Source organism: Nyctereutes procyonoides, unplaced genomic scaffold (genome assembly GCF_905146905.1).
Source record: "Nyctereutes procyonoides isolate TBG_1078 unplaced genomic scaffold, NYPRO_anot_genome, whole genome shotgun sequence".
NCBI classification, from domain to species: domain Eukaryota; kingdom Metazoa; phylum Chordata; class Mammalia; order Carnivora; family Canidae; genus Nyctereutes; species Nyctereutes procyonoides.
The window spans coordinates 52506158-52523940 of NW_026575042.1; the positions used below are offsets into that span (position 1 = coordinate 52506158).

The following is a 17783-nucleotide window of genomic DNA, read 5'->3' on the forward strand; positions in this document are numbered from 1 at the left end:
TATTTTAATGAGTATTAGTTTTCCTAGCTCTTTTTATAATTTTGGCAAAATTTGAGCCCATTGTTCACCCAGAACATTGTTCTTGTGCAAATTTAAATAGTGACCTCTTTTGTTAGAATGTTACCTCTTCTAGGGTGCCTAATTGAAAAAAATATTAAGCTTATATCAATGTCAATTCTTAGTTGTCTTTTCTCCCACATCTCTTGAGGTCTATCATCTAATAGGCCAGCAATTAAAAATACTGTGCAGACAATTACACGTATTGAAAATTACACGTACCATGCCACATGTGAATGCATTATGATAAAAATTGCACCAGTTAACATTTCATGATTATTAATGGAATGAATTTTAAGCATAGGAATAGTGATTGTGTTGTACATAGATCCAAACTAGGTTTTGTTTCATTTTAAATTTTCATGATAACTGTATTACCTCCAAATCTCAGTTATGTTCTTTTAGAGTGCTTTTGCTTTAGTAATTGATACATTCTTCTGTTTGTAGAGGCCATTTTTTAAACTGAATATCAAAACAGCTCATAAAAAGTGAAAACTCAAACTACTTTTATGCTGTATAAAATTAAAACAATGCCCCAACATTGTCTTTTAATTTGCAAAAAAGAGAATCCTAAATTTTTGTCAGATAAGCTTATTGTGTAAGCATGTAGAATATATAAATTAATGTAAAGCCATAATTAACTTGATGCTTGGAAACTTAAATTAATGGTTTTGAGGAGCTCTAATCCTTAACTGAAGTCATTAGGTATCAAGGAAAAAATACTTAATAATAATTATTAGATAAGCTATTACGTATACCCCATTCAGTCTTGTGAAAATTATGGTTGAGAATTAAAAGATTTTTCCCCCTTTTGTCTCAAGCCAGGAGCATACATTTGTTCCTGTTGGCTATTCAAAAGTAAGGTTTCAAGTAATAAGTTGTTAACTACAATGCCACTTTCCTCGAGGATGCCAGTTAGTCTAGGTTTTACTGTGTGTTAATATGTATCTGGCTCGTTTTAGCCAGCAGACAGACTCATTGCTTTTCACTTTTTAAACTCTGCTGTTTTATATTTCTGAGGCATCTGATTTTACTGAGGGGAAAAATGGAAATGTGGTATGAGCCCTATTACATAGTGGCTCTAAAGGTACATAGACACGTTTCCATTTTTGTTACAAGCTATCCATTCCTCCCTAACTTACATCTTTTCCTTGCTTGTGCCCTTTGGTTTAACATTGTTCTCCTCCCCGATTTTCCTCTTCTCCTCATTGTAAACTCATGGCAGGGTCTGCTTGGTGAGCTCATTCTCTTACAACAGCAAATTCAAGAGCATGAAGAGGAAGCCCGCAGAGCCGCTGGCCAATATAGCACGAGCTATGCCCAACAGAAGCGCAAGGTGATGGATGGTTTAAGGGGGCTACTGATGTGTTCACACTAATCAGCCATTTCTACCAAGATCATGTCACCTTAATCCATTCATGGACTTTAGTTATGAAAAATTATTTTTGACAGTAAAAATATGAAAGATATATAATACAAATATGTAACTTTATTGGAGTGCATAAGTAAACCCAAAATATTAAAAAAGGGATTTATATTCTGAACCTGAGATTACCTGTGAGGGTCCATGGATTTGTATTTGGAGAAGAATCCTGAATTGTGGTTTGCTTGATCCGGTTATTGTATCGAGTCGCCCTCAGTTTGTAGCCAGCTTGTCTATGGTTCTCCCAAGTTTTCATTCCTAAAGTGTAAAGGATTGCTGTGGACGACCACTATTTAAATTATTAAAGAATGAAATATACTTGTTTTAGTAAAATGGATCAACGAAAACATGACTGTTTCTTATAGAAGAATATTATTTTGGTAAAAATTTTGCACAGAATTATTCTTATACATCCTGATAAACTCATTGATTAAGTTTTCCTACAATTATCAGTGAAGTCAACACAAATACATTTTTACCCTGGACTACTGAAGGAGTGATGTTGGCAGTTTGATATAATTCAGGTTGCTAAAGAACAGCTTCTAATAAAAGTTGGCATAAACCCATATAAATATTTGTTTATAGGTATAATCAAGAAGTCCGTGAAAATATGCTTTTGGCTGTTAGATGATCCCACGGTATAGATCCCAAGGTTAATGTTCTGAAGAGACTTACATCAAAACGAACATAACGGCTTTAAAGTTACATTCTGAGATCTTGACATGAGCTTAATTAAATTAGGTGACATATATTAGATCAGGAAAGTTTTAAAATCGTCTACAAATTTTAGTCAGGAAAAGAGATCCAGCCATTTCATTAGCTTCCTGTAGGTCTGGTTTGAAGTCAGCCAGTATCACAGACGATGATTTAATGCAGTAATGTTGCTTCCTAACCTTACCTCATTTGGTGATGGGTAGTACTTGAGAATACTCCTCACGGTTTCCATTTGTCTTTTCAGTGCCCCTTCCTGGCTTTTCTCAATTCCATGGCTGTGGAATCAACTCCTAGATATTAGCTTTCAGAAAATGAACAACATAGGTGGAAATCGAAAATAAGTTATTTTCCTATTTGATTAAGTTCAAGTAGATGTATTAAACCAAGAAAGGGCTTATTTTATATGGTGCTTTAGCGTTCTCTGTTCCATATGTCATTGAAGTGCTATTAAATATTCTAACAAATCGTATGCTTAAGCTAAGCCATCTATTCCTTAGCTTTGTTACAGAAAGAAGAAGGGACTACTATGTTTGGTATGTTAGTTAGAAATATGAAAAGCTCCAGTTACAAGTTCTTGTTTTTTCATAAATGGTAAAATAATTTGAAATGAGTCCCACAGATCTGCTATTCTAAGATATGGCTTAAGATTATCAATATACTTTTGAATCGGATGATTTAAAGGATATTAGTAGTGAATAATGTTCATTTTTTACATTGCCCAAGGTTAGCAGACCTATTTTACTAGAGTATTTTCAGATTTAGAGCTGATTTCTATCTCTGATGTCATCAGATCCATGTAACCCTTTTATTCTTCATTTTCTCCATTTGTAAAATAGCAGCCAACAGACCTGCACCTCCATCTGTTTAGTTTATTGAGGCCTACTTAGTAGAGCACCAGATAGTCTGGCCCACTCTGGAGTTACCCCGCGTGAAAGTAAATGGAATTTCAAAAACAATTCACACTCTTCTATAATGACATCATTCCCCTGACTGTCTTTAAAGATCATTTCCTTACTGTATCTTCCCCCGTTTCTCCCCATAGTGGGTACGCAGATGACTTTTCTGCCCTTCACTGTCCTCATGACCTGCATCCTAAATCGTGAGATTTGTATCATTCCTCCAGGCATTTGAGGTTTTCTTGAGGTACAAAACCACAGCCTTTTGTTGTTTTTTGATCATTCTTCCTCCCTTACCTTCTTGAAAATGTTGAGTAGGCTATCATTTTTTTATATCTTACTAGTAGCAGCTAATAAACTGTCCCTATAGCTCATGCAGAGACAGTCAATTCAAACTGCCTTTGGTAGTTTTGCCTCCTATGAATACATACACATAAGTGGCAATGTTAATGAGTCCTTTACCTAGGTATCTCGGTATCTCAGAATGGCCGCAATAGCTCAGTAGGAAGAAATACTTAAAATATAACACTTGGGCTTGGTTTTGTGAGGAGCTAGTAAAGGTTTTTCTCTTTCAGCTTTAGCTTGTTTCTGCGGAGGATTCCGCTCTTTCTCCATCAGTTTCACAGCCCTGGAATTGTAGAAAAGCTCTGGTTTCAAGACCATTGATACCCATTTCTGTCAGGGTGAGTTTTAATTAATTTTATAATGCAAACTGAATATATTGAACAACAGGACAAGAATTTAACTCTTGTCGTAAGTAGCAGAACTTTACCAGTGAAGTGCATCAACATTAAATATACTCAGACTGCTAGTTAAGTTACTGAATAAGTGACAGATGAAAAATCACATGTGCTGTTCCCTTAAGAAAATATGTAAAAGTATCTTCTCATTATCTTTAACATTTACTTTGTAAACGTAAAGGTTTTCATCTTGTTTCCCAGAAAAGATAACAAGGTCTGATTCTTGACTCCACCACAATACCTGTCTTATAATAGAATGTTAATTTTGATGTTCCATTAAACTGAGCAGATAGGAAGCATAATGATAAAACTATGCATGAGTTATGCCTAACACTTGTGCCGGAAGGGCAAATGATAAATCTAATAAATACTCCTAAAAATCCAAATTATAAAAATCTTAATAGTCATCATTACTAAATACTAATATTAGCATAAATTACATAATTGCAAAAGTCTAATAACTTTGTAACATTTTAACTTTATATATACCCTATTTATTTTACCAAACTACCAAGTTAACCTTCTCTAGACCTTGGCTTGCAGTTAGCATTTTTTGTGTAATTGTATTACTTTCTTAATTATTGTCCCATATGTAGAGTACTATTGGATTTTCTATTATAATTTAGAATATATTGCATGAAATCATTAAATATTCACATTCAAACTAATACTGCTTATATATTTCATACTAATTTAGCTGCAATCAGATGAGTATTTAATGGAACACAGTTACCTTTTAAAATGAATTGGGAATTTAATCTACATAGCAAAATATTTATGACCGCATTATTAGAGTATGATGGCATGCCATGTGAAAACAATGAAGTTGTTTATTTCTTCATCGGTCTTCAAGATTTTGTTCTTCAGGTTGTTGGAGCCTTCCCAACTTGCTTGTTTCCTTACATTATAGAAGACTATTAGTAATTCTTGTCCATTTTACACAGTCAAATGAGAAAGCTGCTCTCTGTGTCTGCTTGCTATACAAGAATGAGAAAACAGTAATACAGAATTTTTTTATATTGTTTTTTTCTAATTACTGAATCATTTGGAGATTTTTAGGTATAGACTTTTAGGGAAAAAATAATATTTACATATGGTTTGTCATTTTTATTTAAAAGAAGTTTAGGGAATACTTTGAGAAAGTATTTGGAAATAGGAATTAAAACCTCAGAATATCTTTATTGTGTGGACAAGAGTTATTAATATCTACCGCAAATCATTTAAATATTTTTCATATATATTTGATACCATGATGTCTTGATTGCTTAAATAGCCACTGAATGAAAGTGAACAGGACTCCATGAATTTTACCTTGAGTTTTGTCTCCTATGAAATAAATTCATATTTATGAATTTTGATTATCAGAGATTAGACAATTATTTTGAAAGACGGAGTATGACAACTTCTGTCTTCCTCATCAGGGAGTCAAAGCACAGTTACATGGACTTGTCATAAATGACATCATTTTAATTAAAACTGATCATTGTGTTTTATATTTAGAATTATACTCTGACTAGAGCCTGTTAATGCAGTAAAGTTCTTTGTTGTTTTTGGATATTTCATCTTAGAACTATTAACATTAATAGCAATTGGGAGTAGTTTCCACTATAGCTATAAATTTTATCCTATTTTTTTGTTTTATGTTTAAATCAATTACAGTTGCCTTACTCAACTTTATCGCTACTGATGCATTCACTCTGTTAAGGGTTAGCAGATCTTATGCTGGAATTGAATTTAAAAACAAGTATCTGGCTCTACTTAAATCTCTGAAAATACAAGTTGTTTTTTGCATTTATTAGATATTTCCCTATTTACAGAATAGAAATGGATAATAGATGCTTAACATATACACTATGACCAGGGAATGTTTTCAGTAGCTATAAATGATAACATGTATCTAGTTCCCCAGACACATTTCTGTAGGTGTCAATGCTCTTTTTCTCCAAGCATCCAAATGCCTGGGGTTGAGTGTAAAACAACCTATGAAGACTGTAGTAACCATACATGTTGATCTCTTATTTTTCTAACAAGCCATTCATCAGAAATGACTAGAATAGCATCTGGAAAATGATTGCTTTTTAAGGTTTTACGTATTGATACAGTTACAAAATTTTGATAAGCAATTTTAATGTTGAATACAGATGTTTCTTTATTAAATCACTTGATTTAAAATTTACTTTGATTAAATATGCATATAAAGTCAGTAGTTTTTATTTTAAAGATACTTTTCAAAAAATTTAACTTACTGTACATTTTATATAAATCTATTTCTACTGGAATAAAATTAATCTTTTTAAATATTCAGGTGACAGACAAAGAGAAAATTGACCAGCTTCAAGAAGAACTTCTGCATACTCAGGTAATTCTGATGAGTAGAAAGAACCAGGGACTTTATCTTATACTTAAGTTTGATGATGTGGGAATTTTTTTAAGAGAGCAAAATTTGAAGTGGTTTGATGATACAACCTTATTATCGATAGATGTAAAAAAAATGCAAAAGTAAATTGAGAAGTAAAGAATACAAAAGGAACTTGATAAGTATGATTAACTCCTTTATGTATAAAAACCTGCTTTTGAGTGAATCATGTGCTTCTAATTTTAAAGAAAAACTGCTATGGGGAAAAAATGCAGAAAAGCAACTTTTTCTTATATAGACCTATGCTTGCATTTTTACATTGGTAGGCTAAAGTCATAGAAAGTTGATTTGAGTCCACTATAGTTCGAGTCATCCCTCAGGATCATTTTCCTTTACTTCTCTAAATCCCAGGACCAATCAGTTAATGACTTTTCTAAATGTATTTCTGGCACTAATTTGAAAAGCTCTTCTCCTCTAGTTAATTTACCATTTTTTTAAAGACATGTTTTTCTGGGCAACCTGATGAGTTGGTAAATTCTAGTGCAAAATTGCCTTGTCACCCACTCCATCATTAATTCATATATTATTATCATTATTAGTGTACTATAATGTAATTTAAGTATAGTTGTAATATATAACAGTTATGTTAATTTACATAGATAACGATATGCAATGATTAATTTTTTGTTTTTTATGTTAAAACTTTTTAAGGGAATGTCTTTTGGGAAAAAAATAAAAGCGATCTAGATGAAATTAAATATATTTCAAGTCACAGGTTTTCCTAATATCTGTGCATTGATTTCCTTGATACGTATGCATTGATCCTCATGTCTGGCTCTACCATAGAATCACTTGTGCTTTGGCCATCACCATGTATGTTTTTAAAGGCTTCCTGGCCAAGGAATTCCAATCTTCAGTTCAGCCAGAGGTTAAGAATCGTTGGTCTCAAAGTGTAGTCTCTTGGAGCAGTTGCATCAGTATCCTTTCAAGAACTTGTTAGAAATGCAAATTATTGACCCCTTCTTAATAAACCTCCTGAATCAGAAACTCTAGAAGTAAAACCCAGCAGTCTTTCTTTTTAAAAGCCCCCAGATGATCCTGATGCATCCTTAAGTTTGAGAACTATTGGTCCTAGGTCTCTGGAGGACAGCTCAGTAACACATCTCTGCAGGATGGCTGCAGATGGTACCTATACCAAAGATGGTTCCTTCTCTGGAATGTAGACCCCGTAATTGATTCTGTATTTACAGAGAAATGAGCCAGTGTCCTACCACCCTTGTATATCCATTGATATCAACTCTCTGACTTTTGCAGATTAGTAGTGTCAGCCAGTGGGCATTGACACACTATGTGAACATTTCCCGACAGTAAGCCGTGGGGCTATCTATATCAGTGGTGTGCAATAGAAATAGAATGCAAGCCACATGTGTAATTTAAAATTCTTAGATTCCAGAAAGATAAAAAGAAATAGGTAGAACTGATTTTGGTAACATATTGTATTTAACTCTGTAAATCCCAAGTTTGTATCATTTAAACATGTAATTAGTATAAAAATGGTAAAGAGGTATTTTAGTTACTCATTTATTTACTGAATGGTAAAAATCGCTGAAAAATTACGCTGAACAGTATGTCTCCGTTCCGACCAAGCACACTGCAGAGCGCCCTACGGCCCCAGGGGCTAGTGGCTACCGTGATACACAGCCAGGATCTAATCATGCAAGAATTTTGTTGTATGTGTTACTACCACATACAAATGGACCAGTGTTGTTGAAGATGCTTACGGCAGAGTCTAGCTTCTACCTATCCCATAGTATAGTCCTACTGCAGAACGTGCATTTTTAAAATTTGACTGAAGTTGGACATTCCCTGAGGATACAGCCCTGACTTCCTGTTACTTACTTTGTTCTTAGAAGATTACAGCAACCTAAAAATTTTCCTAATAATGATTTTCCATTTTGAAAGCCATGATATAAGTTGGACATAAACATTTTCCTGGTTGTAGGAAGAAGTAATTCTTATTAGTGTCTGAACACTATTCATGTTTAGAGAAGAAATGATAGTATACACACTGAGATGACCAAGTAGGAAAGGATCACATTTATTTGAGGAGAAAAATGTGTAGCTAAGCATCTACTTTGACAAAACAAGCTTCTTTAAATCTGTTTTTGTATCAGTATTTTAAAAATTAATGTGTAATTCTCTGGCCATGGAAACTTAACCAAAATTTGGAGAATTTGAGCTCTTGACTCTGACCTATATTCAAAACCCTGTGACCTTGGATATGCAACCAAGGGTCCCTAACCTCCGGTCCCTAATCTAGATCACCTTCACCTCATGTAAAGACTTAAGGAAGCTAATGAAGGTAAAACACTCAGCATCCAGCCTGTTGTTACGTAATACTCAGGTACTTTTAGCTGTTGTTCTTTTATATCGTTTTAATTACTATATAAAATAACGTGGGTAATGGAAAGAATTTGAATTTTTGTCAAATGTCCCTATTATGAAGGCTTAAATTTTTGATATAATAGGAAATCCTGTTTCAGAAGAGTGCACTTAAGGACTTGCTTCTTTAAATTCTTATATTTTAGTATTTTTAAATAATTCAATTTCTTCAATGTAAACAGCAAAGAATTTTCCAAATAAAATGCTGAATTTCAATCGAAAACTGTAATGAATACCCCCATTTGTATGATAGAATTTTCATAATTTATTTTATTCTCTCAACATTTTCAAAGCTTTTTAAATGAAATAATTCATTTTAAATATTCTGGAGATATGACTTCAGGATTTTGGAAGATTTTGATTTAGACTTAATTAACTCATCTTTTTCTTATGTAGTCATGGTATTATTTTGTTACAGTTAAAGTACCAGAGGATCCTGGAGCGATTAGAAAAAGAGAACAAAGAATTACGAAAATTAGTATTGCAGAAAGATGACAAAGGCATCCATCACAGAAAACTTAAGGTATTTTCAATTTACCTTAATTTTGTTAGTTCCAGAACTTTGCCACTTCGCATTGTGCATTTGTCAATACTAGTTTTTAAAAGTCTGTCCTTTTCTTTCTAACCTGGTATTCTTGGGAGATAGGAAAATCTTTTCCTATATTAAGACACTTCATAAATTATAGTCTCCAGACATTTGTTTCATGTGAGGCCCATAGAATCTTCATCCTTTTAACAGTTCTTGTGAATTTATTTTTTTAAATACCTAATTGTTTTTAGGCTTCTTTAATTCCTACAGCTATAAATCAGAATTGTGAGTTGAGGGCCGTTTAGATATGACTTAGCATCATAACTTATTTATATTTCCAGTGAATGATTAGTCCGCCATCTTCAGTTTTAAATGAATTAATATTTTCTTCTGCAAGGTTTCTTAGGCATTTTAAAGCATTTTTGAAAAAGCATATGCTGGTATTTTTATCATCAGCACATTGGTAATTACCATTATCAGTAAGTTAAATCTCATTGCCCACTAAACCAAGCTGTATGTGCTGAATTAAATTGAAGTAATATTTTTAACTTTAATTTCATACAAGTAAACAATTTGTGTGTAGTAAACCTACAGTAAATCATTTCAGAAGTATCCTGAAGCCTAAGTCCAAAGAAGTAGTTTAGTTTGACCGACATGTATTAGTAGTTCTGATGCTAAATCATGACTGCCTAAAACAAATAGCATGGCTTTATTCACAAGTGACACATGGCAGCTGAGAAAAGTCATGTCCAAGTGTTAATATGCTTTGAGAGTTCACCTCAGAAATGGCATTTTCATAGGATGAAATGGTAATGAACATTTCAAGAACTTTATTTTTTGGTGGAAGGAATAGCAGTTGCTTTCTGTGTAATTACTTGTAGGTGTTAAGAGATGAAAGGAAATGTGGGCCCTCGTTTTGTTCCTACCGTGCACTGAAACTTGTCTTTAATTATTACGTGCTTGATAGTAGCCCTTTTTTCCTCCTACTTTTTTGTTTGCCCATTCGTTCATCAGATACTTTTCTGAAGCTTATTTGCCAGGTACCAAGTTCTGTCCTGGTTCTAGAGAAAGAAACAATGCAGGATATCTGCCTCTGATGCTCTCACACTTGAGTCTGCCCAACTCTCATAGTACACTTACTCATTCCTACTGATTTAACAGTCTTGTGATTTCTTCTTTACTTTTATCCTTTCTAAAGTTTCTCTCTCTCTCTCTCTCTGCCACCCCCCCCCCCCCACATCTCTGATATACATACCAAACTTGATACAGGATGATTTCCTTGCAGTTGGTCACCTGACTCCTTGTTTGGCCTTTGTGGTGTTAATAGTCTCCCTTTGTTTACTATTTAATATTAGTTCTTAAATATTAAACAGTAACTTCCCTCTTTTAACATTTAATTGGAAGATTAGGAAAGCCTCAGTTAATTTACTATATTAAAATCAGCGAGACACCTGGGTGGCTAGGGGTCCCGGGATCGAGTCCCATGTTGGGCTCCCTGCATGGAGCCTGCTTTTCCCTCTGCCTGTGTCTCTGCCTCTCTCTCTCCTCTCTGTGTCTCTAATGAATAAATAAATAAAATCTTAAAAAATGAAATAAAATCAGCATATCTCTAAATAAAACAAATTGAATAAGAAAAAATGAAATTTTATTCTATACTGTTTTACTATGAAAGTGTATTTATGTAGTTAGAAAAAAAATACAATCACTATGGAAGAACATTTTGTATTTATCAGCTTTTTTCCCTCTTGACACATTTATTTCTAAAATTTGTTCATTGTTTAATATTAATTTTTAAAATTTCACAGAAATCTTTGATTGACATGTATTCTGAAGTTCTGGATGTTCTATCTGATTATGATGCCAGTTATAATACACAAGATCATCTGCCAAGGGTAAGTGAAAAATTAATACACAGTGAACCTGTTCTTTAGCAAACGAACACTTTAGGTTTTTAAAACGTTATATAAAAAAATAAATAAATAAAAAGTAAAAAAATTAAAAAATTATATATACATACATACATACATACCCAGATACAATGTAGACATATATATATGTACACATCACACAGACATAAACAGAGACATATATTTTTTACTTATATAATATTTATGTGCTCTAGATGATGTCTTAAGCACTAAATGTTGTTTGACTCTTTTGGTCCTTTAGCTTACTTATATTTATGTGATGAAGCAAGGTCATCAAGTATTTGGCATTATGTATTTATAACATCTCTGAAACTGAAAAAACCTGAATAGTGGATTAAATTTATCAGCAAGTGAAATTTAACATCATAGAATTAAAAATGTCTTTATACAGAGTAAACTAGCTGTAGAACATGAACGATCTGGTTTTAGAAGTAGTGGTTTAAATAACACAAGTTTTTGTTAAAAATTTGGTTCTAAATAATGGACCCAGTTAATATTTTGCTATTTATATTTTCAATTTGCATAGAGATAACAACCATCTTTGTTTTAATGAATGGGATTTTTAAAATTATTTAACTTTAGATATTTTAAAAGACTGAAAAATCTCAGCAGTATTTCAAATCTATTTAAAGATAAGTTTGTATTTAAAACCTGAATTTAAAAAAAAATCTGAATTAAATGTTATTTGTTCTCTGTTAAGGTTGTTGTGGTTGGAGACCAGAGTGCTGGAAAAACTAGTGTGTTGGAAATGATTGCTCAGGCGCGGATATTCCCTCGAGGATCTGGGGAGATGATGACACGCTCTCCGGTTAAGGTAGGACAGCAGCTCATCAGGATGAAGCTCCTTGGAAGGTAGCTACTACAGTGAAGTTTGTTCATTGTGTTGAAATGAAGAATTGTAACTGAAAAGAACTGATGCATAGTATTGGGAATTACTCCCTATTGTGGAAATTGGTGGAGGCACAGCCTAGAGGCCAGTGTGACAGGAGCCGAGAGGGTGATAGAAGGAAGATGGGAGAGGAAGGCTGAAGCATGGTGGGCTGGGCTACACAGAGCCATTGTTAGGACTCTAGATTTTATTCGAATTGAGGTCAGTGAAAAGAGTCAGAAAATGAGAATATTGAAAGTGGAGTCAGTAGATACAATTTTCCAGTTTTACTGTAAGAAGACTAGAGTACTGGGGCAGTAGCAGTTGAAATATTTTGGGTCAAGGGACAGATAACATACTGATTGTAGTGATCTAGATTGAGAAGTAAAAATGACGAGGTGAGAGAGGGAACAATTGCAGTAGCAGAGTCTTTGAGGTAAAAGGCTGGGACTCAGCATGCAATAGAAAGAAGTTATAACAGTTCATCCATGGTCACAGCAAGAAAGTCTGTAGCTACAGTCTTTCATTCAACAAATACTTTTCGAGTGCTTAATATATTCCAGCACTGTTCTAGACAGTGTGTTAGTTAAGCAAAACAGATTCTTGCCATAATGCAGGGCATGTTCTAGAAGGGGAAGCAGGCAATAAATAATAAGCAAAATAAATGACTAAATTACATAGTATGTTAGAAGGGGTAAGCGTTGTGCCACCAAAAAAAAAAAGTGGAGCCAGGTAAGGGGAAGGTGCCAGGAAGACTGCATTGAAGTGACATTTGAACCAAGAGTTGCACAAAGTGAGAGAAGAAGTCATGTGGATATCTAGTCCAAGAGTGTTCCATGCAGAGAAAAAGTTAGTGCAAAGCCCCTGAGGTGGTTAGGTGGCTATTGTATTCGAGGCCAGTGTGGCTAGAGCAGAGTGAGGAGTAGCAGATGATGAGATGAGACGAATAATGGGACGCAGGGGGAAGTAGATTATTAAGGCCTTGTTGGTCATTGCACAGACTTCAGTTTTTATTTTTAATAAAATAAGGAGCAAGTCCAGGGTTGTTGTTTTTTTTTTTTCCAAGTCCAGGGTTTTGAACAGAGTAATATTACCTTTTTTTTTTTTTGAGAGCAAGAGAGCATGCACACACATTGAGGGGTTGGTGCAGAGGAAGAGGGAGAGAATCCCAAGCACACTCCGTGCTGGGTACAGAGCCTGACTTGGGGCTGATTCCAGGGCCCCAAGGTAGCGACCTAAGCCAAAATCAAGAGTTGCGTGCTCAACTGAGCTACCCAGGCATTCTATATGGTACTACTTTATTTATTTATTTGTTTGTTTGTTTTATTTATTTATTTATTTATTTATTTATTTATTTATTTGTTATTTATTTATGATAGTCACAGAGAGAGAGAGAGAGAGAGAGAGAGGCAGAGAGGCAGAGACATAGGCAGAGGGAGAAGCAGGCTCCATGCACCGGGAGCCCGACGTGGGATTCAGTCCCGGGTCTCCAGGATCACGCCATGGGCCAAAGGCAGGCGCCAAACCTCTGCGCCACCCAGGGATCCCTATGGTACTACTTTTTAAAAAGCTCATTGTGGTTGCTGTGTTGAAAGTAGACATAAGCAAGATAGGTAGAACCATGGAGACCAGATGGGGAGCTATTGCAGTGTTGAGGTGATGTTTTAGACCAGGGAACTAGCCAGGAAGGTGATAAGAGATGGTTAGATTATGGATCTATTCTGAAAACAAAATCACTAGGATTTCTTGACGTACTCGATATAGAGAGAGGCAGTTGTTAAGATGACGCCAGTGTTTTTGGCCTGAATAAATCGCAGCATGTAATTGACATGGGGGGGGTCATTTTTTTCTGGGGCTTCAGCACCTTAACCCAGGGCTGCTTGATATCCTGATCTCTCATCTTCCTTCTTCAACCCAGTAACACTGCCTCAAGTTTTAACTTTTTCTCTTACGCTACCCTGTGCCACAAATCTGCAAGCACCCCAGGGAAAACAACCATAAGAATGTGCCCTGGGGATCCCTGGGTGGCGCAGCGGTTTGGCGCCTGCCTTTGGCCCAGGGCACGATCCTGGAGACCCGGGATCGAATCCCACATCGGGCTCCTGGTGCATGGAGCCTGCTTCTCCCTCTGCCTGTGTCTCTGCCCCTCTCTCTCTCTCTCTCTCTCTCTCTCTCAATGTGTGCCTATCATAAATAAATAAAAAATTTTTTTAAAAAAAGAATGTGCCCTGAATTCCTCTGGGGTCTCAGACCAAGGCCAAGCAGCCGTGGTTGCTCTCTGATGCCTTCAAACAGCTGAGTTATGTTGGTTACCTCGCCTGCTTAGCTAGTCTCAGTAGAAGGAATTGTATTTTAAAAGTGAAATAGAATCATTCTAAAGAAGCTTGAAAGTTATGAATGAAAAGTAAAGGAACATGAAGTTTAGAAGTTGTCATGAAAGCCCTGATAGTTGATATATAAGTTGCTAGAGAACTCCTTGTGTGAACGTCACACTCCTTAGGTGAAGGCTGCCTTAGCTCCCCTGTGGTCAGTCTTGTGTGCACCTGGGTCTGCTTCACTGTCCTGTTGGCTCTGTGTGTATTTCTCCCAGGAGGTAGTGAGGTCTAAACCAGGGACAGTGGGTTCTTTGTTTCCCCTCCTGCAACACTTGACGCAGTGAGCCCTCAATAGATAGAAGTTGAATAAAAGGATTGTCCTTTACTTAAATTAACCTTGGGAGTTAAATGCAAGATTTCTTTTTGTCTCTGAAGTTTGAGGTTGATGGTTTTGTGCTTAGGCTTAGTAGCATTGGCTGGGAAAGGAGAAGGGTGGCAGCATTTTATTCTAGGTCATGAGAGATAAAGAGTAGCCGGCAGTCTTGTTGGGAAATTACAGCACATGCAACAGATGTATGGACAGTACAGATAAAAAATTCTGTAGTCTCGGCACTGACATGTTGACAGCCTTCCGGTATATTCCTGAAGTGTACTGTGAGGGGATGCCCGGGTTTATGCAGTGCAGTGGGCCGAAGACCATATAAGGCCTATGGGATCAATATGAATTGTAAATGCATTACTGCATCTCGATTTTCCGTTGATTTCAGGTGACCCTGAGTGAAGGTCCTCACCATGTGGCCTTGTTTAAAGATAGTTCTCGGGAGTTCGATCTTACCAAAGAGGAGGATGTAAGTAGAATTTACATGAGGTTCACGTGTGTAACTCTGTAACTTGTGTAAGCTTATGAAAGACAACTAACTGGAATATTTGTTAGCTGCAGATTTTCATAGGATTTTGTTGTTTTCCATTAATAGCTTGCAGCATTAAGACATGAAATAGAACTCCGAATGAGGAAAAATGTGAAAGAAGGCTGTACTGTTAGTCCTGAGGTAAGTGTTATAATTCATTTTAACAATGTTCTATGGAAATCCAAAGTTTATGATTTGATATAAATCATGATATTGGCATTCATGTTTAGATTGCAGCTATTCTAAAATACATAGATTTTTTTTAATATTTCAAATAATGTATCATTTTATGGGTAGTTATCTAGAATAATTAACTAAAAAGATCAGAAAAAGAGTAACTTCTTTCTGAATGGGTGAGGTACAGAATTTTCAGAATATATATCATCAATAAATTCCTGACAAACTGCCCCCGACAATTAGTTTTGTTTTTGTTTTGTTCCCTGAGTAGACCATATCCTTAAATGTAAAAGGCCCTGGACTGCAGAGAATGGTGCTTGTTGACTTACCAGGTGTGATTAATGTAAGTGTATATAAAACATATATTTTTGTCTTGTTCCTATTGTGAAAAATATGTATAATGACATTTAAAACCTTTTTCTTCAAGACTGTGACATCAGGCATGGCTCCTGACACAAAGGAAACTATTTTCAGTATCAGCAAAGCTTATATGCAGAATCCTAACGCCATCATACTATGTATTCAAGGTAAATCTTATCAAAAGGTTTTAACTGCACTGATATGCTTCCTTCGTTAGCAGTCTCAGCTTTGCTCTAAATGTGCGTGTTACATAAACATGAAGGTAAATATGTCTTGCCCTCCCTTAAGTCACTCATTTTATTAGTAAATAGAATTGAAGTTGGGAATATTCTGATAAATTTCATGTAGGCATCAAAGATCTTTATTGACTAGAATTTCTTCTCATAACTACAATAAATGAATTAGAAATATTTTCTTAACTATAATGTAGATACAAGGGTGTAGCATATAGAAATTTTAAGATCTACTTTGCAGTTGTTACAGTGTCGTTTTTCAAATTTTTTTCAGATGGATCCGTGGATGCTGAACGCAGCATTGTTACAGACTTGGTCAGTCAAATGGATCCTCATGGAAGGAGGACGATATTTGTTTTGACCAAAGTTGACCTGGCGGAAAAGAACGTGGCTAGCCCAAGCAGGGTGAGGGAAGTTCTGTACTGTCACCGAACAGTCTCTAGGGTACAAGCTTCAGCTATGACAGGGACTCGTTATACAAACAAAAACAAGCAAACAAAAACTTCTGTGGATTACTTTAGTGGGATTTTTCTTATGAAAAACAAAGTATTAGAAAGTTATAGTAAATTCTTAAGTGCAAATTTGAGATATAAATAAAATCCCATAATTTCGGTTTGTTTGCTTCAGAAATTCTTAGAACACTATATTAATGTTGCTTACTCTGATTTAAATCTTGTATGCTGACAGTCATTAACCACTTATTAATTAACCACAAATTAGTAACAATTGTGGTGTTTCTTTTCTAATTTGTTTTTAGTTGATGTTCATAAATTAGTGAAGACCTAGTGACACTATAGATTCCTTTTGGACATTGTGTCCTCCCCCCCCACCCCCGCCCCAAAATAAACATTATCTTTCCTAACTGATCAAAGACTATGAAGCAGATTTTTCTAATAGGGAAGGCACTGGATTGGGGTCAGGCCTCAGCATTCTTATCCATGCTCCACTACCAACTGTCTCTGTGTCCTTGGGCAAATCTTGTTACTTCTCTGCATCTAGTTAGTGCATAATCCATCCTATTAATCTAGTTGATCTCTTGGGTCATTTTCTTTCTGAAATTCTGCAACTTTATATGCGGGGTTCAGTGTCCCTCCTGTCCTTCTCCTGTATCAACAAAAGAGTTTTATTTCAAGATAACATTGTAAGTGATATTAGGATGCAGGTCCTGACTGAGGACACGTTCTTTACTGAGTTGTAAAGGAAGAAGGTAGCGGTTGAGAGTACAGAATCTAGTCAGAGTGCTTGGTTTCAAATGCTGGCTCTACTGTTTGCTAGCTGTGTAATGTTGGGTACATTTTTAGACCTCTTTAGTGCTTTCAGTTCCTCATCTGTTGGAAATGAAGATATTAATGGTACTATCTCATAGGTTGCAAAATGAGTAAAATATTTGTCGTAAAGTGGTTAAAATAATGCTTGTCATGGTCTTATATACATGGTGGCTGTCATCTGCTATTGTATCTTGATTCCCCCATAGAGCAACTTCGGATACAAGTGTGCATCCCTTGTGCTACTGCGCAGAGTTTCTCTCCTTCCAACTTTCTGCGAGTGTGCCTCTTGTGCTGGGTTCCCAAGATAGACCACCCCAAAGCTCACTGATTCTATAGAAGGACTCCTAGGACTCCACACAGTCATCCTTAAACCTAAGATCAGTTAACGGTGATTGGATACAAGGCCAAATCACAAAAGACAAAGTGTAAGAGATGGTATCTGGCGGATACCAGGCTCAGGTTTCCGGAGCCCTCTCCCAGTAGAGTCCTGCAGGAAGTGCTTATCCCTCCAGCAACAAGTTTCTCATGAGAGACTCCGCTCCTAAGGTTTTGACTGGGGGCTGTGCATG

At 35.6% G+C, this 17783-nt stretch overlaps 1 protein-coding gene across 6 annotated transcripts in view; it reads left to right on the forward strand.

Moving 5' to 3' along the window:
• OPA1 (OPA1 mitochondrial dynamin like GTPase) overlaps positions 1-17783 on the forward strand; it is an 87479-nt gene that overhangs the window by 19342 nt on the left and 50354 nt on the right. For 2 of the 6 annotated variants that reach the window (XM_055321727.1, XM_055321728.1), the window contains 11 exons: positions 1283-1393; positions 3672-3773; positions 6136-6189; positions 9047-9151; positions 10963-11049; positions 11786-11899; positions 15036-15116; positions 15243-15317; positions 15625-15696; positions 15781-15880; positions 16221-16351. In XM_055321727.1, coding sequence (XP_055177702.1) covers positions 1283-1393; positions 3672-3773; positions 6136-6189; positions 9047-9151; positions 10963-11049; positions 11786-11899; positions 15036-15116; positions 15243-15317; positions 15625-15696; positions 15781-15880; positions 16221-16351 — 1032 coding nt within the window. The remainder of the gene's footprint in view (positions 1-1282; positions 1394-3671; positions 3774-6135; positions 6190-9046; positions 9152-10962; positions 11050-11785; positions 11900-15035; positions 15117-15242; positions 15318-15624; positions 15697-15780; positions 15881-16220; positions 16352-17783) is intronic. The other 4 variants (XM_055321729.1, XM_055321730.1, XM_055321731.1 and 1 more) reach the window with 2 other exon arrangements.